Source organism: Ursus maritimus, unplaced genomic scaffold (genome assembly GCF_017311325.1).
Source record: "Ursus maritimus isolate PB19 unplaced genomic scaffold, ASM1731132v1 scaffold_13, whole genome shotgun sequence".
Taxonomy (NCBI): domain Eukaryota; kingdom Metazoa; phylum Chordata; class Mammalia; order Carnivora; family Ursidae; genus Ursus; species Ursus maritimus.
This window is the reverse complement of record NW_024423675.1, coordinates 35,609,658-35,635,955: the sequence shown is the minus strand read 5'-3', so window position 1 is coordinate 35,635,955 and position 26,298 is coordinate 35,609,658. Positions and strand designations below refer to the sequence as shown.

Sequence of the window (26,298 nt, the reverse complement as noted above, 5' to 3'; positions counted from 1 at the left end):
ATCTGCTTTTATTTTGTGTCTACTGCCCTGGGCTTCTGTACCACTGCTGCTACCTGAAGGCACCTGCAAGAATCCACTTATCCCACAGATCTGCATAACCAGAATTGCAGGAGAGTCTCTACCCTTTGGGTCACCTTTGATGGGAGGATGATAAGAATGAATGCTTCTCTGGGGCACCTGGGTGGCTCAGTCGGTTAAACATCTGACTTTGACTCAGGTCCTGATCTCAGGGTGTTGGAATCCAGCCCTGCCTCGGGCTCCATGGTAAGCAGGGAGTCCTCTTGTCCCTCTCCTGCTGCTCTTCCCTCCACTTGTGTTCTTTTTCTCTCTCTCTCAAATAAATGAATAAAATATTAAAAAAAAAAAAAAAAGAACTAACGCTTCTCAATTCCATCTCTCAAGGCCGGTGGTTCTATCGTAGTAGTTTTCCTTCTTAATTCCTAAACAACATTAAGCACCCCATATCCTTAGTGGAGGCAAACCAATAGTCTCTCCTTGTATTTACTATTCTTCCTTTCTTTTTTTTTTTTTTCTCCCTCTTTTACTTTCACTCTATAGCCACAAATCAACTGCCTGCACACAGCCTTCGGCTGTGGAATTTGGACTGACATCTCTGACATACAAGTCTGGACTTACACATGGACTAAAATTTCAATGAGATCTGATAAAGTCCTAAATATTACTAAAACGTCTTATGAATTCTCTCTAAAATTGCTTAGTTAACGATTTGTGTGGCTGAAATCCCACTAATTGAGATTAAATTGGATAAAAGCAGCTGTCCTTTAAAATTCAAGTAACTCTGGGAAAGACATACAATTTATTATTATGATTAATATGAGAAGCAGACCAGAAGATAGAGACAAAAATAAGTCTTACTAAAAAATTACTACTAAAAATTACTAAAAATTCTAGGGACTGATACATAATCAACAATTTGTATTTGGGAGATGATTAACAAGGGAGGTACCCTAAGCTCTTCGGTAAGGCACTTGTTTGTCTCCACCTTCCTGCTGCCATGGAAGGTAATTTCAAGTGTTGATTAGCCAAGGTGCAGAAAAACAACGTAGCTTCGTGTTCTATTTCCCAATAACTATCTTGCCATAATCTCAGTCTCCAGGCTAACCACCATGGCTTTCAATCTTTCCTGCGCCTGTGTAATAATTGGTTGTATTTTTGCTTCTTCAGTAAAAACATCCAATATCTCAGATGTGTATCCTCCTCTGTGGAAAGAGAGTCCTGGTCAGTTCAGTGACTACAAGATAGAAAATGGAAAGTACATCATTAACTTCTGGAGTTACCCTGATAGACTGGGGACATATAAAATCCTACTGAACAAGACAGCCAAGTATTTTGCAAAATTTTCACCGGAAAATGAACAAAATATTTTATGGGGACTGCCTGTACATCACGGATGGCAATATCATACAGGTAAGGATGTCTCGTTTTCATTACAATGACCCTTTGATTTAAGAGTGAATTAATTAGGAAGCAGTATCATAATGGAGTTGAACTCCATAATATAACTAGAGAAAACCAAAATAGAATTACAAATTATGAAAGTAGCCCATAAAAGTATTTCACCAACAGTACGTTAAGTCTCAAAGATGAGATAAGGACTGTAAATACAAGATTAGCTCAGGAAAAAGAGGAACAACCATGGGCTGAGAATATCATGGGAAGAAAGTAGGGCCCAAGAGTTCGAGGGAGACATTGCTAGAATATAAGTGCTGGAATACAGATTACAAAGATGGCAATGATAGCAGGTCGAACTGGAAGAAGACTACCACATTGGCAGAAGAACTGGAATGTGAAAGGGTAGTGGGTGGTAAATTTAAGAAGATCAATCGGGGTCAGTTAGAGAGGTGTCTTTAAAGTCAGATGGGGAAGTTTTTATTGGGCCCGTAAACAATATGGTTTAGTTCAGTAATAAGCGTCTAATGCTTACAAAACACTTAAACGCTTTAAGTGCTTCTCGATTGCTTAGCAGAGGTTTTTAAAATATATATAGTTTTATTTATATACAATAAACAGCACATTTAAAAATGTATTTTTTGGTAAGGTTGATGTATGTCCGTAGCCTTGAACACATCACCACAGATAATGGACATATATATCATTCTAAAAATTTTCTTTTCCCCTTTGTATTCTCCTCTTCAGGAACTTCCCTATGCTAGTCTCTCCCAGCCCCCCCCCCCCAACTTCTCGTGCCCCTCAATCCCCAGCTTCACCAGTAACCACTGATCAGCTTTCTATCGCTGCAGATTCGACAGCGTTATCTAGGATTTCCATATAGACAGCTGGGTGCTCTTTTTTTAGTCTGTTTTATTCCAGTTGTCATGATTATTTTGAGACTCATTTGTCTAGTTGCATATGTCAGTATTCGTTCGTTTTTATCGGTTAGCCAAAATTTTAATTAGGATAATGTTCGAATTGGGAAGAGAATACTGGGAGTCTGAGGCAGGATAGGCAGTGACACTGAAGAGAAAAATAGACGAAAAAAGGGAAGACTGTGGCAAGTATACAAGAAATTGATAGTAGATGTCATTGCTTTCCTTGGAAGCACTTACAACATGGTAAAGAAACATTAAGGAGGACACGTGATATGATGAGTACTGGGTGTTATACGCAACTGATGAATCATTGAGCATTATATCATAAACTAATGATGTACTATACATTGGCTAATTGAATTTAAATAAAAAAAGAAAAAGAAAGAAAAAACAGACAAAAAAAGGAGAGTTAGAAATGATATAACAATAAGACAAGAAAGAGCTGAATCATTAGATGCTAGAATGACGTGAGTGTTGTGAGCTGGGATAATCTGGGACTAGAGTAAGATTTGAAGGGAATATTGAAAAAAAGATAGAACATTGATGGACTTAAAAAAAAAAAGTAATCCATGAAGAAAGAAATAGAATGAACTAAAGGACAGAGTTTGGAGTTAGTGTGGTTTTTGTGAGAGAAAAAGACAAAAAGAGAGAGAAGTGTTGGGAGCACGGGAGATACATAATGTATGCTACAGAAATAATATAATTAGAAAATACGGTAAATTCATAGCAAAAAAATTTGATTTGAATAGTAACAAATATAACATTAATTTTGCTCTGGGAAAATGGGGATGACAGAAAACAACTTCGGTGTAGGTTATTGAGAATGATGTCTTTCTTGCCATGGGAAGGCAAGAAAAACATTTCTTCAGAAGATAAAATAGCAGTAAGCAGGCACAGCTTGGCTGTAAAGAAAGGGAAAGTGCTGAAGATGTCCGAACAATAGAGAAACTCGCCGACAAAGGACAGGAGGTTCAGGATGCAATCTTCCTTGACTGTCAGCATCAAGGGCTCAGTCCCGGGCATGTGCAGTTGGAGGTGATGCGGAGTCACTCATAATGGAGTTCTGTGGGAATTTGACAAAATGGAACCGGAGCACAGTCGAGTATTTGGAGGAGAAGACAAGGAAGTTAGCAACATAAGGAAATCCTTAGGTTAGCGTCATAGGCGAATGTTCTCAGAGACTGAATGGATTTAAAAAGACAGAGAGTCTTAGAAACAGATTTCAAACAACTCCCAACTGAGGCAAAGCTTAAGAATCAAGAGAGGTGGGGCGCCTGGGTGGCACAGCGGTTAAAGCATCTGCCTTCGGCTCAGGGCGTGATCCTGGCGTTATGGGATCGAGCCCCACATCAGGCTCCTCCGCTATGAGCCTGCTTCTTCCTCTCCCACTCCCCCTGCTTGTGTTCCCTCTCTCGCTGGCTGTCTCTATGTCTGTCAAATAAATAAATAAAATCTTTGAAAAAAAAAAAAGAATCAGGAGAGGTATGTTTCACATATTTGGATATTATTCCAGTTCAAAAGAGGAATAACAATTTTGAGACGTTTCCATGCATTAGCAGAAATACCCAAGTCTTTCCTCTTGCCCACCGAAGGGTAAGCAGGTCAAGAAGAGCCAAGTTAGAAACCAGAATGAGAAAGTAAAAGGGAAAGAAAAGAGGTTCATGGGAAACAGAACTGGTGAAAAGAACTGATACAGTGAATGTAGGGGAAGGAACGAGAAAGAAGAAGTGAATGTTGCCGGCAAAGGGCATTGGGAAAAAAGAAAGGGAGGTACCCAGTAGGTGAGCAAGGACTGGGCAAGACAGAGGCCGGAGTGGCACGTGAGCACCAAAACAGGGTGAGGGAGAAGCCAGAGAAAAGAGAAAGTTAGCAGGAGTAAAGGGAATAAGCCGATGTGAAGGTGGTGGAAACGGGGAGATCGATGGGCATAGAGTCCGAGATTGCTGAAGGGAGCTGCAGGAAGTAATGCAGAAAGTATAAAATACTCAAGTGTGAGAGAAACAGAAAGAGATGTTTTGGAAGTAGGAGATGAGAGAGGATGACAAAAAGAAAAGAGATGAAAATAGAAAAATGTCTAATATTTACGGAAGCACGTGTTCTCTGAGCTTTTTGCGCCCTTCTTCAGTTAACAACCCCAACCTCTCTGAAGTGATTATGGCAAGTCTCTCCAGTACCTACATGAGAAAATTAAGGTGCACAGAAGTCATTTACTCAGGGTCAAACAATAGGTAGGTAAGCAATGAAAAAGGATTTGATTTTAAGTCAATAGAGCCTGGATCTTGTTTACTATCCATGAATATTCACTCCTTAATATTGAAAATAAAGAGTAGTTAGTAAAGAGAAGACACAGAGACTACGGAGGCTAAAAAAATAGGGACTATGAGAGAGAATAGAGCATTGTAGGGATGGTAAGGAAAGGAAAAAATATGAACGGGAGATGGGAAGCAGAAAGTCATGAAGTGAGGGAAAGACAATGATGGGAAGCTGACAAAATTCATTACTCCTGTAAACATATTGTATCTAGTTATGTTTTGTAACTACAGCTTAGAAAGGGGCCTCGTAAACCCAACTCTGGATTTCCTCTTTTTTAGGCAGATTAGCCGATCCCACCCAAAGTACAGACTGTGGCCGTAAGTCTGGGGATCATCTCTGTATCTCTGTGGACAGTTGGTGGGCTGGTGAGTTCAATGTAACAGTCAAACCTCCAATTGATGACCTTTCCACAAAAAATCAATTCAGCCTAGGATCCCAATTAGAGAAACAAAAACCAAAACCGGAATCATTGCTTTTACAAAAAACACCTGTTTGACCCAAATCTGGATTTTTTGAAAATGAGGCTTGAGTTAGATATTTTTTAAATTTATTGATTAGTTTATCCAATTATTAAAAATATCACTTAGGGAAAATTGGTAACCTCAAAACTTGATTTAAATATATAAGACAGAAATAAGAATTTATCAGATAAAACTTTGTTAACAAGAGAAATATCTAGATTAAATATTAGAATAAGCTACATCAGATTTTCAGATTTAAACTAAAAACTTAGAAAAGTATAGAATTCTGCTACTAGTTTTCTTGTTTCAAGTTTTTACTTAAATTCTACTTAGTTGTGTTAATAATTTTTAAATTTTTCACTTATTATGCCTTAGAATTTAATTAGCATTTTTAAATTCCAGTGCAATTATTATCTGTGATTTAAAATAATAAATCTACAAGATGAATCGATTTTGCTTTATGAGAGTAGGGTTTTTAAGAGAAGCATATTCAAGTTGCATATAACACTAAGGGAAATTTCTGATAAAATTTCCGAAGTTCTCAAAATTACCACTTGAGTTTTACCACATTTCTAGATATTTAGGCTTACTTTTATGATAGATTCCTTTACTTTGAAGACAACCTCTTTTGTGTGTTAACCATATTAATAACTTTTTGTTTATACAGACCTTAATTATTATCTCTCTGCAATGCCCTTCCTTGCTGCGGTTGATTCTGGCATAATGGGGATATCACCAGACAATGTCACCTTTCTGCCACCATCCAAGGATCAGATGAATTTTTGTTACAATGTTTCTCACTGCCATTCATCATTTCCAGAAGCAATGAAAAAGTGGAATGAATTTTACCAGGTTTTTTTTTTTTAGTGTTTTAATTAATACTCTTCAAGGGTAGACAGATAATTTTTGAGTAGCACTTAATGTAGATTTTTTTTATACATTGAGCAATTGTTCCTAAGGAACAAAGTTGCTAATATGAAAATATTGTGGTGACAACAGTATTAGTATGAGTGGATTGCTGCATGACATCATAGCTCATTAGCATCCTCATTACCAACACTGTACCGAGGCCATGCTATCTACTATTCTCATACCAAATAAATGATATACACACACGTGAGCCCAGAGAAATTATGACTTAACAGTGCATGAGGTATCCTAGCTCATCATAATTTCAGGTCAACTGAACAGTAACTGGTACAGAAATAAAATTGTAGTGAATCTGATCAGCTTATTTCAACTGTCTTGAAAAACAAATCACATATGAGTTGACTGAATTAGCATTTGACAGTCAGAATCTAATATGATGTCCAAAGTAATGTGTCAGGGGTGAAAGAATACATGACTAAAGATTGGGTTTCCCTTTAGAGAACTTGTTCATTAAATTGCATATGATTAGTGGAAAGTTCATTGCATGGCAAGAGAAAACCAAATGCATAAAATACTAAAGGTCTGGTTCCGAACAGTGTAAAATCCTGACATTTCTAAAAACACATGGTTTATTCCTTTCATGTGGATTCAGTATGACTAGTAATTAAAATGCTTGATATTAAGCTCTTTCGGGAGTGTTTAGTATTGAATCTTTTACACCTTAACTAGAAAAAAAATTCTCCCCTCATTTAGTATGTTGAAAAATTATATTTGTAAAGAGAATTGATTGTCAAGAAGAGAAATCACTAAAATTGCCTAAACATCAGTAACATTTTTGTCTTTGACAGCTCGTAAAGTCACATTCTAGCAGCTTTGATGACCTGTTGGAATCCTTATGGGCTGCACATGTCTCATCTTTGGATGTTGCTCGTAAAAATTTTCAAAATAGGTAAGAATGGATTTAAAGTTGTTTTGTTTGGGGTCACCTGGGGCGGCTCAGTTGGTTAAGCATCTGACTCTTGATTTCTGCTCAGGTCATGATCAAGCCCCATGTTGGGCCCCACGTTGAGCCTGCTTGAGATTCTCTTTCTGTCTCCCTCTGCCTCTCCCCGCCTGCTCACACACTCTCTCTCTCTAAAAATAAAATAAAATAATTTTGTTTTAATATGGTAACAATCTTTCCAACTTACACTATCTTTTTCACTGAAGTCTTTTTCAATTTACCTATTCACCAATATGTCAAACATGAGGACATACTATGATAAAGAGAAAACTGACAGGAAAATGTTTTACTGGATAAAGCTCAAAACCATGTTATAAGCAGCAGGGAAAAGCATGAAGAACAGTACCTCTGTACCACAAAGGAACAATAAAACAAAACAAATTCAGAAGTACAAGAAGATTTTTTTAAGGCCGTTTTAACACAAACTGGTGTCTATAAACAAAAAGGATGTGATGGCAAATAATTATAGGATCTCTGCATCACTTTGATGGGAAAAAAATAGCTCGGTTAACACCTATTTGGAGGGGAGTATCCAAGAAACATCTTGGTTACCATGCCAGATAGCTAAAATGTCCGAACTCTGCCCATTTTATAACAATGAGATTGAATAAGACAGCATGACTTGGTATGGAAGTGAATGACACTGTATTGGGGGCAGTATCTGCAACCCAGGGTGAGACATCTGTAGAAGGAACTAAAGAATGGGTGACTGGTTTAAAGTACACATAAAAATACAGGCACTCATGTTTGAGGTCTTCTTGTTGACCAAGTACTGTTATCTTTCCCACTGACCACAAATCCCATGAAGATAAACAAATCACAGAGTCAGGAAACTTATATTGCTTTGTATATTTTATTTCTTAACAGTGCTTCAAAGGCTGATTTTTACATTGGTCAACAGAAGAGTTCATCCTCTTGACATGTCTGTGAGATGAATTAGGATCGTAGCCATCATAATATCTTTTTGCTGTGACTTAGCTGCTTGATTCTAATCACTGCCAAGGAGAGGTGAGATCATCAACCAACGAAGGAAACAGGAGCTGTCAACATCAGTTGGAATTGAGATCAAGTCATTATAATTTATAGAAAGTAGTTTATAAAATATTAATTTTTGTAGACTTTCCCAATGACACAAAAACTAAATTCCTCTGGAAAATAGCATTTTCCTAGCAACTCTCAAAGGATGATGAGATCAGTCGTCGATATGTGAAATAAAACAACAAAGCTGAATTTATTGCAGTTCTAGGAAGGGAAAGTTACATTGTCATGCACAGTATCACGGAGCAGACCCCTCTTCTAACCTTGAGATGGGTTATTAGGAGATGCAGAGTTCAGAGACTGGTAGATTTTTAGGCATATAAGTGGGTTGAGTCATCAGTACAAGAGGGCTACTCAGGTAAGACAGTTGTCAACTGGCATTAGAGGCATATTTATGCAGGGAGTCCATTCCTGATTGGCTGACTTTCAGAAATGAGGGCATGTGACTTATTGGATGCTTGCAAAAACCTGGTCACTGAACCAAGTTTTTGTTGATAGACTGAAGTCAGTCTAAAAATAGTTTGGTGGCTACTTGTTACTATGTCTACAGAGAATTTGTCTTTTTCTAGGACCCACAAACATGAATAGAACTGAGGGCATACCCAGGCAAGAGCTGAGAGGACCCCAATGTCTCACCTCTGGATACCTTGAGGCCCTGAACAAATAGGAAGTAAAGCCTTAGGCAGAGTTGTACCTTAGCATTGAAGGTATACCCCAACACATACACAGAGCTCCTTGGCAAAGGGTGGAAGACTTACTGACTCAAGGAATTTAAGAAAATCTTTAATCATTAGCTGACCATTAAGCTTCTGAGCAGGGCCTTCAGTGATGACTCACTACAGAGAACACAGAATAAGTAACAGAATTTGTCCAGGCAAATCAATAAACAAGTAATGACAAGAAAACCAAGCAACAACAAACCCTGGTGAGCATAGAAATCTGAATTTTAGAGTTTCCACTTTATAGTGCCTGAACTGTCTAATGTTAAAGAGAGAGAGAGAGAGATGTGCAAAGAATGGGGAAAGTAGTGCGTGCATGCACCCCCCACCACCACCACATACACACGCTTACACAGAGATAATCAGTCATTAGGAATTGTTCCTCTGAGTTCAGATGATGGACAAAATTTTTGAATCACTTATTAAGAGCATGCTTAAAAAATAAAAGAAACTGTGTCTAAAGAATTTAAGGAAAGTATGAATTGGCAACAATGTTTTACTAAGTAGAGATTATGAATAAAGAGATAGAATTCATGGAAAAAATAGAAATTCTGCAGTTGAAAATTACAATAGCAAAAATGAATAATTCACTTGAGGGATACAAAAGCAGACTTAAGCTGACAGGAGAAAGAATCCATTAACTTGAATATAGGTAAATTGAGATTACCCACTGTGAGGAACAAAAAGAAAAAAAAAGATGAAGAAAGATGAACAGAGTTTCATAGACCTGCAGGAGAGTGGGAATGGAACTATATTGCAGCACAATTTATGTAAATGGTTAGAATAAGTTACTATTAACATGAACTACATTGTTTTAAGATTGATAGTAATTGTAATCTCATCAGCGAAGAGGAAGAGCTATGTAGATAGATTAGAGAGAGGTGATAGAAAAAAAGCACAGGGAATAAACATTTATATTAGAAAATATCCATTTAGCACAAAAGAAAGCAGTAATGAAGAAAAAGAGGACAAAGACATAAGACATAAGACCAGATAGCAAATTGACAATATTACTCTGATAGCAAAACCAAAGATACTACACAAAAATTACGTTCCAGCATTTCTTGCGAATATAGACACAAAAATCCTCAATGTAATGCCAGTAAACAGAATCCAGCCACATATAAAAGAATCATAAACCATGGCCACATGGGACTTATTCTAAGAATAAAAAGTTGGTTTAGTATCTGATAATCAATATAATACACCATTTTAATAGAAGAAGGGACAAAAATCACAAAATCATCACAGTAGACATAGATAAAGCATTTGATAACTCTTCTATGATAAAAACATTAAAACAAACCCTAGGAATAGACGAAAAGTTTCTCATCTTGTTAAAGGGCATTTAGAAAAACCTGCAGTTAACATCATATGGTGAAAGACTGAATGCTTTCCCCTTAAACTGAAAAACAAAACAAAGTTGCCCATTCTTACCACATCTACTCAAGATTGCAGGGACTTCAGTCGAACTGGAGGTTTGAGCAGGGAAATTAGGCAGTAAAAAGACATGAAAATAATCTAGATAGAAAGAGAAGAAATAATACTTTCTCTCTAAGAAATCCAATAAAATATTATAACTAATATATGAGTTCTTCAACCTCGCAGGATACAAGGTACAAAATACAAGGATACAACATACAAAAATTAATTTTATTTCTATGTAATAGTAGTAAAAACATCCTAAAATGAAACTAAGAAAACAGATACATTTACAACAGTATCAAGAAAAATAAAATATATAGGAATAAGGTTAGCAAAAGAACTGTAAAACTTGGATACACTGAAAAATAGAAGATATTTTTGAAAGAAGTGAAAGAACTGTTTAAAGGGAAATCTTCTTGTGTTCATGGATTGGAAGACTTAATATTGTTTAAATGGCAACACTCCCTAAATTTACTTACGTATTCAATGCAATCTCTGTTAGTCTCTTACTACAAAAGTACAGTAATCAAGACAGAGTGTTGATACATGATAGATATATGGATCAATAGAATAGAATTGGGGTCCAGAAACAAAAGCTGATTTTCAACAAGGGTGTAAGACAACTTGATGGGTAAAGTATAGTTTTTTCAACAAATGGTGCTGGGGGAACTGGCAATTCACATGCAATGAATGAAGTTTGTCTCCTAAAACAACAAAATTAACTCAAAATGCCTTATAGACCTACACATATAGACCTAAAACTATAGAACTCAGAGTAAAGCCTTTGGCCTTTGGGTTAGGCATTTTCTTCTAAGATGAGACACCAAAAGCACATGGGACAAAAGAAAAAAAATTGATAAGTGTATCTCATGAAAGCTAAATAGTTTTGTTGCTGCAAATGATACCATCAAGAAAGTGAAAGACAGTACGCAGAATGGGAAAAAATATTTGCAAATCATATATCTCTAAAAGTTTTGTATCTGAAATATATTTTAAAGCTTTCACAATTCAATTTAAAAAGACAAATAACCCATTTAAAAAAAATGGAAAATTGATTTGAGGAGGTATTTCTCCAAAGAAGATATACAAATGGCCAATAAGTACACAAAGAGATGCTAAAAATCATTAGCCATTAGGGAAAGAAAAATCAAAACCATAAGATACCACTTTACAAGCACTAGAATGGCTAAAATCTAAAAGACAAACGGTAACAAGTGCTGGAGAGTGTGTAGAGTATTTGGAACTCTCATGCTTGTGGGTATGGAAAATGGTGCATCCACTTTGGAAAAGAGTCTAACAATCCCTCCAAATGTTAACTGCGTGCTATTATAGGACTCAGCAATTCCACCTCGGCAAATATTGGAGAGAACTGAAAACTTACGCCTGCATTTATGTGCTAGTGGCTCTCCTACAATCTACACATTGTCTATGTCTAGCTGTGCTGTTATTAAAATTATGTGACCCTTACTGAATATCCTTATGTATTCATGTTTTCTCCCTCTTAAATTTGAGAGTTGGCTATGATTTGATAAGAGCATGGAGAGCCAACCATTCTTTCTATAATCAAAGACATGTTAGTTATTTCATCCTCTATACTCCCATAGCTCTATATGAACCATGTGTATACAGGTACGCTTCTTTCACAGATGTTAACCAGAGGATATGTTCCAGTTACTTTCTGAATCCAAAATACCTAGACCCTGATGTATGTATTACTTAGAGTAAATCCAAGGGGAATGTAACAAACCATATAACTTCCATAATAAGCCTTGAAGGACATAGGGCAAGATGAGAAAGAAATAGCATGTAAAATTGTTCAGAAGGAGCAAGCATGGTTCAAAATAGCAAGTGGCTTACCTGGTCAGAAGATTGCTGGAACAGGTGATATGGAATACATATATATATATAAATTTTTCACTAAAAATTTAAAATTAAAATTTCTTTCTCAATAAGAAGAGAAAGCAGGAACATAAATTGTTGTAACTACCATGGAAAACAGTGTAGAGATTCCTCAAAAAATTAAAAATAGAACTACCATATGATCCAGCAATTCCATAACTAGGTATTTTTCTGAAGAAAATGAAAACACGAATCTGAAAAAATATAGTTGTTTGCTGTGGTATTATTCACAATAGCTAGAACATGGAAACAATCTAAGTATCCATCAATGCATGAATGGATAAAAAATATGTAATATCATCATTTATATTATAATGGTATCATACATTATAATGGCATATATATATGCTATATCTATCTATATCTATCTATCTATCTATCATCTATGCATATAGTGAGAGAGAGAGAGGTACTGGGTGAAATGGGCAAAGGGGGTCAAAATGTATTAATTTCCAGTTATGCATAGTTCATGGGGCTGTAATGTATAGCATAGTCATTATAGTTAATAATACTGTGCTACATATTTGAAAGCTGCTAGAAGAGTGAATATAACCTCATCACAAGAAAAAAATTTTGTAACCATGTTTGATAACAAATGTTAACTAGACCTGTGGGGATCATTTCACAATATACACAAATACATTGTACACCTGAAAAAAAGAAAGAAAAGTTAGCTTTCTAGTATATATCACCAGAAAAAAAAACCAGGGGCGCCTGGGTAGGGCAGTCGTTAAGCGTCTGCCTTTGGCTCAGGGCGTGATTCCGGCGTTCCGGGATCGAGTCCCACATCAGGCTCCTCCGCTGGGAGCCTGCTTCTTCCTCTCCTGCTACCCCTGCTTGTGTTCCCTCTCTCGCTGGCTGTCTCTCTGTCACATAAATAAAAAAATCTTTAAAAAGAAAAAAAAAGAAAAAAAAACCAATCTACTTAAAAAGCAAGAAAAATTCTATTACTTCTTTTTTAGTGATTGCCTGAAATGAAAATTATTTGTTCTTTAAAAGATATCTAAATTCAGCAGAAATTTTGCTTTGACTTTTATCTTTACATTGATTGATTGATTGATTGATTGATTTAAGAGAGAAGGGGGGGAAGGGCAGAGAGAGAGGGAAAAGGAGAATCCCAAGGAGACTGCCCACTGAGTGTGGAGTCTGATGCAGGGCTTGATCCCACGACCCTGAGACCATGACCTGAGCTGAAATCAAGAGTTGGAGGCTCAACTGACTGAGCCACCCAGGTGCCCCACATTTACACTGTAAAATAATGAGACTTGGTCACATTTCAGAGTTTATGTAAGTAATGTAAATGCTTTATGAAAAGGGAAAAATGTGATTAAAAACACATATGTTCTGAGATGGTAATTTCCAAATTTAAAATTCTAATAACATCTCTTCAAATTTTCAAATCCAGGTGCCAAAATCAACACCAAGTTTCTATAATCTATATTCTAAAAAGTAGAGTAATGTCATTTTGAACAAATTATCTGTTTTGAAAATTGAGTTGGCAAAATTCTGAGTAAACTAATTCAAAATGCATACTTTTCCCCACTTGTCCATTAGATTAAAATATTATTCTAAACAAGAAGCTGATTTTGCAAGAAGCTGGGCTTTATTTGTGGATTATTTAGCTCCACCACGCTTTCCTACAACCTTAATTAGAACATATGAGTTCCAGAAGGAGCTTCCAAGACGCATGCTTGTTAGTGGAGATAAAGTCCCCTTCATCAGTGATTTTAGTGGCTTTCAGAACACAGTCCTGTTTGCTCTAAATCTTCTCCACAAAGTGCATAAGTATACAGGTAAGAGACACGGAGACCTTTTTTTTTTTTTTTTTGTAAATTCTATATGTTGTGTTGATTTCATACATAATGAAATGAAATACCATTAGAATCATAAATCATTACAACAGACTGTCTAAAGAAGAAAATGCTGACTTCCTAAGATATCTGTTTCAAAGTTTTAGCAATAATCTTTCGGGGTTTATGATTGGCTTCATTTAATAAGCACATATTACAGGCCCTTCCTTATTTAGCGTGCCCGCTCCCTCTGGGACCCTTGCACAAACCAGATCAAAATCACCACATGTTAATTCGACAAGGAGACAATGGAAATCTCTATTTCTTTCTTGGACAGATTTTGCTGTTTTATTTTGTTTTTAAATGAAAAATATACTAAACAAATAATGACACTTGCCATGACTAACAGAACCATGAAATAAATTGTGTTTTATGAAATTTCCTCATCCTCATCATCTGTGATTATATACATAAGAAAAAAAATTTGACCGCCCCCAAATTCTGGGTTTGAAGGAGCTCTATTTGTTCAAAATTTCAAAACCCTAGGTTTACTAATAGTGGAAAACATAGAAGAAATTACATAATGGTAAATTTGAAAATTACTATGCCGTTCTATTCCAAGATACCATTTATCCTTGTTCTACTGAGGAAAAAAAATTGTGTGTGTGCGTATGCATGTGTGTTAAATTCATATTTCCTGAATTAGAATTCAGAAATAAGATATGAGTCAAAGTAAAAGTGAATGCATTATATTTTAATGTTAAACTTTAAATGTAAAATAGGGTAACTCTCACTGTTTTAATAAACAAACCTTCAAATTGTAATGGCAAAACTCAAAGGATTCTATACGTGGCTCACATGATGTAGGATATTAACTCAACCGGTAAGAGGCTTTCTTCCATGGTAAATCAGAGACCTAGGATCTTTCCATCTTTGTCTCCATCCTCCTTCACAGCTTCACTACTGTATCCTCCCTATGAGGTAATTCAAAGGAATTAGCTTAAGGGGGCCCCTCTTCGAAAAGCCTAAACTACAAGTGACAAACTTAACTGTGTCTCACATACCTTGTTAAGAGTAGTCATACAGCCCAACTAGATGGTGCACAGGAGGGACTCGGGAAAGTTAATCCTTGCCTGAGCCCCACTGTTAGGAGAATCATAAAATGTATCGATTGACAGTCATCTTTGCCACATCGTCAGATATAGAGTAAACAATCTAGGCTCAGATGATACGAGCAAACTCTACTGGCCTGGTATGTAGAGTGAGGTCCTGAATGGATGGTTACAATTAACTACATTTTAAAGATTGTACACCACAGATTTCTAGATTTTTGTAAATTCCAGTTTTACTAAAATTAGCTTTGGGTTTGTTAAGGAGTTTTGAATTGACTCTGTAGGCTGCAATAAAAAGGAAAAAAGACAAGTTGGAATGCAGGTAAAGTGGCTACCTTGTTTCCTATCTCCCTCCACTAATTGCATGCACTCACTGAGACTCAGAATTCAGAAACACTGCTTCAAGCCTTGGCAGATATTTTTAATTAACTCAAGTATAGAAAAAATAGGATACAATTAGTAAAGATAGTTCTACAATTGAGCATGTCTGATTTATAGTCAGGAAACATATATTGAAAAACTTTTTAGTATAACATTCGGCTACGTTTTTGACATCAGAAAACTTCAGCTTTCGCTTTACCCTGGAAACTGGACCGCATTTCCTTATTTTTTAGCCATTGTGCCCTGATATTTTTAAGACTTCGAGTCTCCATATTTAAAAAAAATATTTATTTACCACAACCAGACTTGGGAAAAGCCACGCGGGGTAAGTTTAGTCTGCAGAACAGACCGCTGGAACGGGTGCTCTGCCTCGCTGCTGGTGTGGGATAATAGAGGGAAATGAGTGATTCCTGACTCTGGAGACTTTTGACATGGAAGCTCCAACCACTTGTCAGCCACCAATTAGGGACCCCCACGGAGAGGAATTGGGTGAGCCAAGAGTCCAGGAATATTAATGAAAACAGCTGCACATGAAAAAAAACAATGGGAAACAAGCATGCTTTTCCTAAAAGAGAATCAAATAGAAAAAGGGCAGTAGCTCCAGGCTCATGACTTCTGTATATTTCTTTTTTTGCTCATTAACTTATCAATCCATTCTGATGCATTTGTCCTACTGAAAATTCATACCATTCCTAAACCCTTTTTCTTCATTTCTTAATAATATTTCATGTTTTGGCTATAATTTCACTTATACTTATTTTAACAATATGTTCAAAATATGCCTGTTGTTAAAAATTAAAACACTGCAGAGTTATTAAATGCATGTAAAATTTACCCTCTCTCCATCATCTTTTAACTTCCATATCTTAATTCCTTGCCTGGTATTTTTTTTTTTTTAAGTTTTAGGCCTATTCCTACAAAAAAAAAATTTATATGAACTAATGAATTAATATAAAATAAAGAAATAATTTGATTAAAACCTGTGTTATTTGCATAAAAAAGATTATATATACGGCATGCTCTGTGCTATAAATTTTTCAGTAGCCGTATATACTTGAGATATTAGCAAGTCAGCAAATATTGACACACATTATTCCCTAAATAATATATAACGTTCCATTGAATGGATTGATAGTCTTTTTGGTTTTAGGTAGTGCAAAAGTGGAGTTCACTGTGTACTTTCATTAGCTTAATTTGTTGGAATAGTGGCAGATTATATTACTAGGAATGAATTCATGGATCAGGTATTGCTAAATGGCAATTAAACAGTGTGCTATGGATTACATTCTTGTCAAAACCAGAATAAAAACAAAACAACACAAATTATATAGTAAAGCTCATATTTCTGCATAGACACCAAAAATGAATATTAGCAAACTTTCTAATTTTCAAGAGTCTGATATGAGAAAAATGGCACTTCATTTTTTATGGGCTTTCATTGCGTCAATCACCGCTGTATCCATTATTTTCTTTAGTTACTTATGCATAAGTTTGAATAGGAAGGCAAAATTTAAAAGACATGATTTTAAAGAGCAAAATATTGGGGAGCCTGGGTGGCGCAGTCGTTAAGCATCTGCCTTCTGCTCAGGGCGTGATCCCGGCGTTCTGGGATCGAGCCCCACATCAGGACCCTCCGCTAGGAGCCTGCTTCTTCCTCTCCCATTCCCCCTGTTTGTGTTCCTTCTCTCACTGGCTGTCTCTCTGTGTTAAATAAATAAATAAAATCTTTAAAAAAAATAAAATAAAGAGCAAAATATTGTTTTATTAAAGAATGTATATGAAAACATGCTAATTTCATACTAATTATATTGAATTTTATTTTAGATAATTTCAACATTTGGGATCAAAATTAAAATTTTACCTAAAGCTCTTACATATCTTTACTATTTTTCTAGGAACACTATCTTTAATTTTATGGAAAGCTTTAATGAAGTCAACAGTTGCAAGGAAACTGTTTCTAGAGATTTTGGAATTCATCCTTCACTCTTTTAATTAAATGCTCCTGGAAATCTGTATAAAATAAAAATCCACAATGATAATTTCTCAAAGAACAGTATTCTCAAAAATTAGTCCTTGCATGTTTGCATGATTCTGTCATTGTCTATCCCTGTATTTTAAAGTTTGAATTAATATATTGCCATTAATTGCTTAATTAATGATAAGTGAATAAGTATCAATAATTAAAATGTTTACTGTTTAATGTAGATTTAGTTGAATAACTGACAGATGCTGATAAATTAATAAAGGTCATCAAACCTGATTTGAATTTTGGATATTTTTCTATCTAAATTAGTTTTATGAAATTTGGGGGAATAGATTTTCATGGTCAACGGTCAAGAGGCAGAAGATGTTAAATAAAATTTGGATGAAGACTTCGGATTTCTAAAACATTTAAAAATGGACTATTAGTTTAGAATGTATTACCTGATCCGTCACTATCTTGGGAGGTTGTTAGTGTTCTCAAAGTTAGAAAAATGATGTTCCTAACATCTCTTTTTTTCTTCTTCTTCTTCTTTTATTTATTTATTTTTGTTCATACTTATTATGGGGTACTTTCGGGTCACAGAGGGTAAATTTCTCACCTGTTTTTTTTTTTTTTCCCCAAATATGTCTCCTTTAAGAGGAGACAATGTGCACTGACAGGAAGGTGGCTTCCCTCCTGCTTGTCCTCTTGGTGACTTTCCTTCCATAGCTTTTATGCAGCTTGTGACAGGTTTCACATAGGCCCCAACCACAGGCAAAATGTATGCACTAACAAACTATTTGGAAAAATAAAATGAATACATTGAGGTGAAAGGTAGGTAGTATGGTAAAATTACTCGGCACTGATATCAGAAAGACTTGAGTTTACATCTAAGCTCAGACATTTTCCAACCGATGTCAACTGGTTAATCCTAAGCAATTTATCAAATTCTCCTGTACCTCAATATACTTCCTGAAAAATTGAAAATTATGGGAAAGAAATGAAAATGAGTGAAGAGTCCACAAGATTTTGGTTATAAAAATTGGCTAGTTTGGGGCGCTGGGGTGGCTCAGTCGGTTAAGTGTCTGCCTTTGGCTCAGGTCATGATCTCTGGGTCCTGGGATCAGGCTCCAGCTCTGTCTTGATCGTATTCATTTGCTAATAACTTTTAACCATTTGTATTAGTTCCCTTTTGCTATTTTAACAAATTGCCATAAACTTGGAGGCTTCAAAATAACACAGATTTATCATATTATGTTCTGGAGATCACAAGTCAAAAAGGGATTTCACTGTACACAAAAATCAAGGTGTTGATAGACCCTAGTTTTTTCTGGAGGCACCAGGGAAGAATTAATTCTCTTGACTCCTGCACCTTCTGGAGGCTGCCCTCATTCCTCAGCTCATGGCCTCTTCCTTCATCTTCAAAGCTAGTAGTGCAGCATCTTCAAATCTCTCTTTGATTCTGACCTTCCTGGCTCCCTTCTTACTTATAAGGACCATCAGGATTATAATGAGCTCTCCCAAATTATCCAAGCTAACTTCCCATCTCAAGATCCTAATTTAATCACATCTGCAAAATCCCTTTTGCCACCTAAATTAACATCTTCATGTGTCCAGGAACTCACACATGGACATTTTTTGGGGACCATTCTTTTAATACCACATTGTTCATAATATTATCACTGTACTGTATGCATTCAAAGAGGGTTACAGAAGGGAGGGGAGTGGGGGGATGAGGTAACTGGGTGATGAGTATTAAGGAGGACACATGTTGGGTTGAGCACCGGGTCTTATATGCAACTAATGAATCGTTGAACACTACAACAAAAATCTATGATGTACTATATGCTGGCTAGCTGAACATAATAAGAAAACCAAAGATAGATGTAAGAAAATGGCACATTAATAGTTGCAGAGCAATAAACACACAATACATTTCTGAGTATATCATTACAAAGTAATAGGTGTGTTTTCTATTGATGGCTGTAATATAGCAGGAATTTCTTCTATATCAGAAATGGTGGTTGGCAGTATCTTAATTAGTAACAATATTACTAATTAAAAATTAGAGTAATTTAATTTCATGAAGTGAAATCGCGAAAAAAATTCAGCAAAAAAGGAGAAAGATTTACATTAATAGTACACGAATACTGCATGGAGATAGTGGGATGGAAGAACAAATCGTTTTCATTGGCTATTAGAACAAGAGCTAAAAAATCATCACAAACCTAATCAAGTAGTATTTATATTTCTTGAGCATTATGAGAACTCATTTCCTTTTCTCTCTGTGTGTTATATTTATTCTTCCCTTGCTATATACCGACTGCTTCCCTTTCTCCATCTGTACACGACTTATTGTTTCTGCCTAAAGTTCTAGAGTCTACATCAGTTTACAAGTTACAGCTGTGGGCCCATATTCTTGTCAATGTACAGATAGATTTCATCTGGTGGAATGTACCCCCTGACTGGTTTCCCTGTTAGTTACGCACACTAGCTCCAATGAGCTGCGGACAAAGGCTAATACAGTCACAGAGTAAAATTATGATCCATTTTATGTAGAGAGTGAGTGGGTTGTTTTTGCAAAGGAGCATATGCACTCAACAGTTATATACAAACTATCCACAGATGGCCACCCACACCTGAGGTTCAGATCAAATAATGAAAATTTTACAAGAGATATATACAGGATATATTTTGAAGACATATCTATATCTATATATCTTCTAAAAATCTATGAAAGATGACTCCAAAAATGCATTTTTTGTGGCTTCATATTTGCATTATTGCTTTAAGAAAATCTAACTTTTAGGTAGAAAATTTTAGACTGGAATTTTTGCCATATTAATCTCTTGATTATCTTATTTTCTTATATTACCTTTATTTGTATCTTATATTTACACTTTATATAATTGGGTCTTGATTTTTCTATCCTAACAATTGTCTTTAACTTTTATGATGAGGCCATTGGTTACTGTAAATTAGTTACTATAATTTTAAATGTTTAGATTGAATCTACCCATAGGTAAGAAGTATGTCCCTTTGTTATCATATTTGCCTCTTTTTACCTTTTTTTGCAGTGAGTATTTTTTTTTTATTATTTCATTTTATCTCTACTACTTGCTTATTGTTATTCATGCAGCTGTAGAAATACAAATTATTTAAAACTAAAAATCTGCAGTGCTTAGGATGGTAGCGTACAACTGCAATTAGTCTGCCATCAGCTATTGTGTCACCTCATGCACAGTGCTAGAATCTTCCCATTTCATCCTCTTCTTTGCACTATTGTCATAAATTTTACTTATACATATGAGATAAACAAATTGCCATAATTTTTCTTTAAATGGCAATTGTTTTTCACAGAAATTAGTAGTATGTACACACATTTTATATTTGCTTTGCTTTTTATCATATCTAACAGCATTCTTTTTTTTTTTTTCACTTTCTCTCTAGTATTAAATTCCTTCTGTCTGAAGAGCTTCCTTTACTATCTTCTGTAATGCAGTACCACAGGCAATGGCTTCCATTTTGTTGTTGGTAGTGGTAATGGTAATAGAAGGTAAGAGCTATTTCATTTGTTTCACTGAAAATGTCTTTATTTCTCAGTCAGTTTTTTAGTGCATAGATTTCACATTATAGTCTAGTGACTTGTACAGTTTCTGATGGGATGTCTGTTGGAATCCTTACATTTATTCTTCTCTATATAACTTGTTGCCTCTCTTTATCTGGCAGCCTTCACTATGTTCTCTTTATCTTTGGGTCCCATCAGTTTGAGTAAGATGTGTCCAAGTGTGTTTGGGGGGTGGATATTAATTAATTAATATTAATTCTGTTTGGTATTCTCTGAGATTTTTAGCTCTAGGGAATTGATATTTTTCATTATTTTTGAAAAAATTTCCATCAATATCTCTTCAAATATTACCACAGCATTTTTTCTCCTTCCTCCTTCTGAAATTCCAGGTATACCAATGATAGATTGTTTCATCACAAAGCTCCTTTATTCTCTGTTCTGGCTTTCTACACTTTTTCTCTTTAGTTTCATTATGATTAGTATCTATTGACTTATCTTGGAGTTTACTAATTTTTCCTCAGCTATGTAGATTCTATTGATGAGCCCATTAAAGGCATTTTTCATCTCTATTACCATGTGATTTTTAAAAATTCCTAATATTTCCTATTACCTCTTTCTCATGGTTTTAATCCCTTTGCTAAAATTACCCATTTATTTGAGCAACTGTCTATCTTTTCCACTAAAACCTTTAATATCTTAATCATGGTTTAAATTCCCTGCCAGATAGTTTCAACATCTGAGTCCTAAATGACTAGTTCTGCTGATTTCTGTGCCTCTTACTTCTTTTGTGTGACTCCTAATTTTTGGTGGAAAGCCCAATACATGTGCAAGACCAGAGAAACCAGAGTAAAGAGTGTTTATGTCCAGAAGTGGGGAAGGAGGAGGTGAGCAAATCTAGCCAAGGTTTGAGCTGGTTTGTTTTGTTGTCATATCATTCCTCTCAGTGCATCACTCTAATCTTCTCTTATGGTTAGGGTATAAACAGGATTGCTAGAGAATTCTTCTCAATGATTCTCTTCCACCCTTGGCTTTAGATTTTGTTCTGCATCAGCCTGTGCCACAATGAGGGTCTCTCTATGCTTTTTCTCTTCCTTGACTGTTAGAAGTTTGTTATTATTTGATGCTTGTTAGCCTGGGATAGGTAGGCAGGGTCATTCTCCATTGCCCTGGTTCATCCTGGTCTCGGTCAGGCCCCGCATTGCTGGGTCTCCAAGCCAGCACTTTAGGAGTGACTTCGACCCCCCCGAAAGGTCAGCATTTCTAATTATCTAAAGTCAGGTTGATTCCCTGCCTTTCCCACCGGGTTAGGATTTTTTTTTTTCCTGTGCCTTCTCCCAGCTGAATAAGGCAGTCAGACTTGCTGCCTCTCTACCAGCAGGTTTAGGACTTTGTGCCATTGAGTAGATATGGGAAGAAGCTCTGAGTGGGGTGTGCCTTTCTGGCTGTTCTCCTTTCCTCCAGGCACACACCAAGAAGGAGACTTTTTCAGCTCCTGCCCTGTCCCCAGTCTCTAGCAAATACCCATGGAGAAGAACATTTGTTGCATAAGAAGTGCCTTTAAATCTCAGGCTCCCGTGGATTCTATTCTCTCATGCTAACCTATACTCAGCAATATTCCCTCCCAAGATCCCTGTTGGGGATCTTGACTGTGGCTTTGGACGGCCTGCACCACAGTTTGACTTGTATCTCTGTCCAATTCTACTTACTTCCCTTCTTCCTTCCAGGTTGTTGACCTTTATAAATATGTTGTACCCCAAACTCCATCTTAGCATATAAATCCAGAAGACCCAACTCAAAATACTTGTAGAATTTAAAATTTTTAAATTATATTTTTGAAGTTGAAAATTTCCATTTTTTAATATGGTCAAATAAAAACGTCTTTGCCTACTCTATTCCCTAGCCAAACTGAACCATTCTAGGAATTTTTTCAATGGAAAATTTTCTGATTTTTCTGACACTAGGACCTACTTAAAATCATACCACTTACTGTAAGAAAGGAATCTGATGAAGGGAGTGAAAATAAACAAAGGAGAGGGAAAATACTTAAGGAAGAAAACAAAATAATGAGTCTTTCTTGTATCTGTAAAACCATTATTAATTGGTAGTTACAGGAAAATCCCTGGACCCTCACTGATAGATACCACAATGTGTCAGAGAGTCAAGAACTATAAGAAAACAGGGCCATGCAATCTTACCAAATATTATAGAATTTTGGAGACAATGTTTCAATAGGTCACTAATTCAAGAAGCTATTGATTGACAAATAAATAAATAAAACAATAAAGCTATTGAATGATACAGTGTGAGTCCAATTATGGTGAGTTTGGGGGGAAAAGAAATGAATAATGTATTATCCCTTACCTGGAATGATTTATGATTCAATGAAGAAGGAAGATTAGATAGAATATAGTTTGTATTTTTAATATATTTTATGCATCAAAAATTTATTTCACTTAATACACACAAAAAAATTTGCTCATTCAAAAAATACTCATTTGTACCTGCTTTACAAGAGTCACTGTCCTTGGCCATACTTATATAATAACAGAAAAAATAGAAATCTATTACCCCATGGAGGTTATAGTCTCTTAGTAAATATTAGTGCAAAGAAAAAATAATAGCTTAGGGAAAAGTGATAAGGAGTGCTAAAATATATTAAGCATCTTAAATTTAAAAAGGTTCATCAGGTAAGGTCTTGGTAAGGAGGAGGTATTTCAACAAAGATGAAGGTGAAAGGGAATGAGCCTTGAGGCTCTCTGGGGTAAGACTACCCGAGACAAAGAGGAAGAGCAAGCACAGTGGTTGGAAGTTGGGAGCAGGCATGGGCACTTTTAGAAGAGCAGAAAAAGACTATTAAACAAGGTGAAAAGAAGTTAAGAAGTATAATTAGAGCAATATTGCATTTGGGAGGCCAAGGGTTAGGACTCAGGTGTAAGGGCAAATTATGTAGCTTCTTGTAGTTCATTGTAAGGATTATTTAAGAAAAAAAAAAAACTTACAATGGAATAGAGAACAAAGAGAAAGCTTTTGTGCAGATGAGTGACCAAACTAGCTTCTCTAGTTGAAACTAGACTATAGAGGTAATGGGAAAACAATAAGGAGGCTATGAAGTCATCCAGAGGAAATATGCTGTTATCTTGGACCATAACAGTAATGGTAATAAGTGTTTGTATTTTGGGTATATTATGAATATAGTGCCAACATGATTTGTTAATAGATTGGGTGTGAGGTATAAAAGGAAATAAGATGTTATAAATGATTCCAAGCTCCTCTTTCCCTTCCTTTCCCTTTTTTTCTTTGACGATTTAGTACAAAATTGATTAGGGAAACAAGGCAAGATGGGAGCTGGGCATAGAAGAAGGGGGTCATTAAGCCAGCGTGAAGATCAAGAGCCCAAATAAAGTGAAGAAGTATGCCCACAAAGAAGAGTCTCAATGAAAGAAGAGTCTAAACCTGGCTAGAATGGCATTCCCAGAGAGGAGAGGCCCAGCATGCACAGCCAGAGCTCTAGTAGTGTGAGGAGGGAATTCACTGACAGAGGCCACATAGCATGGGATATTGGAGCCCAAATAGGGTAAAGAGGGCATCCATGTGGAGGACAAAGTTGTGACAGATGACAGACTGACTTATGGACAGAAAAATTAATTAAATAATGGAAGTGAGGGGTTTTTTTTTTTAAAGATTTTATTTATTTATTTATTTATTTGACAGAGAGAGACAGCCAGCGAGAGAGGGAACACAGGCAGGGGGAGTGGGAAAGGAAGAAACAGGTTCCTAGCGGAGAAGCCTGATGTGGGGCTCGATCCCAGAATGCAGGGATCACGCCCTGAGCCGAAGGCAGACGCTTAATGACTGTGCCACCCAGGCGCCCCTGAAAGTGAGTTTTTTCAGTATTGGAAAAGGATGTTACAAATGTGAAAAGTATGATAACTAAAATAACCCTTATGCTGTTGGGTTAGAATTGAAGGTATTGGAGGGAACTCACGATTTTCAATATAGATAGATTAAATGAGACACATGAGATGGTCTGTGAGTAGAGACATCCCCCAAATGATAAACACATCTACCACTCAGATCTTGACTTCAAAATATCATTTTCCAATAAATGGAATAGTATGCCTTAGAGAAATGGCTGATTATGGTTGAAGCAGATAAGGGAAAAGGTAAGCAGATGAGGGAAAAGGTAAGCTTGCCTTGGTATTCCAGAAAACAATGAAGTATTCTAAAATAGATGGATGTATTGCCAAAGGGCCCTCCACTGGCCAATACTAAGACAATAGAAAACTAAAATAAATAATACCATATTAAAACCCATTGAATAAAATATCAAAACAAGAATATATAGAGATATAAATAAATGAATGAATACATTTAAAAAGGATATTTACATAGGTTCAAAGCACCTTCCAAATACATATCTGTAAAATATATATGTGTATATATGTTGGGGTTAATGTAGAGCATGAAATCAGCCATAATACCTGGCTTGCTACAGTGTAACACAGAGGCCGCTGAGGGCAGGGAAGGTTTCAGAGAAGGGTGTAGGCCTTTGGAATGCTGGGCCCTGTGTGACCACTCTGCCGTTGGAATGCCTCAGGGAGTTGCCTTCCCAAAGCTTTCCTAGCCCAGTCACCCTGTGATCTAAGACATATATGCATTGTCCCATAGGCTATGTTTAGCAGAACTGGTAGAATACGCCCAAATTAGCATATCATATCTTCCCGGTAAACTGATCCTCCCAGTTTCAGTAAGACCCCCCCCACCCCCCCACCCCCGCCCCGGTCATACATCATGTGCTTGAGGAACAGTGATAAGGATTTGTGATTATCTTGAAGGACCAATGAAAGCGGGAGCAGAGAAGAGCGAAGGGTCTTCGTCTCTGAGTGTTCCTTGTTCTTCTCCTCTCTTTCACAGCAAAGTTTGGAGTACTCTTTCATCCGTCGGTACAGGGATTGCTGGCCATTCCTGGCATGTATATAATGTACACATACACATATATATATTTATATATGTATATATAATACATATACGTAATATACAGTGTATAAAATATACATATGTAATATATATGTATAATACATAAATATTAAATTAAAAATATAATAAATATAAGTAACAAACATGAAACACACACAATAACAAGTAATAAAGTAAAACATTAATATGCATATAAATATATAATAAATATATAATAAATACAAAGAAGAGTATGATCTCATTGGAGAAACCCAGCAGACACAACCTTAAACAAGTGAACATCATCAGTAATGAGGCTAATTGAAATTGTGTTCTCTTACCTGATGCATTGAAATTACTTGACGCATTTGATACACAGTATCAAATCAGGTGATATTTCTGCCAGAAATGCATAACCTATATCTAATTATGAATAAACATCAGACAATTCAAGTTGTGGAACATTCTAC

The 26,298-nt window shown here is 36.0% G+C and overlaps 1 protein-coding gene across 1 annotated transcript in view; it reads left to right on the top strand.

Annotated features, from left to right (window-relative positions):
• Positions 1-388: 388 nt before the first annotated feature.
• Positions 389-26,298, top strand: part of LOC103663514 (protein LEG1 homolog) — a 54,801-nt gene continuing 28,891 nt past the window's right edge. Inside the window, exons 1-5 of the mRNA XM_008691239.2 lie at positions 389-1,428; positions 4,922-5,008; positions 5,772-5,956; positions 6,823-6,923; positions 13,613-13,886. Coding sequence (XP_008689461.1) covers positions 1,128-1,428; positions 4,922-5,008; positions 5,772-5,956; positions 6,823-6,923; positions 13,613-13,886 — 948 coding nt within the window. The 5' untranslated portion in view covers positions 389-1,127. The remainder of the gene's footprint in view (positions 1,429-4,921; positions 5,009-5,771; positions 5,957-6,822; positions 6,924-13,612; positions 13,887-26,298) is intronic.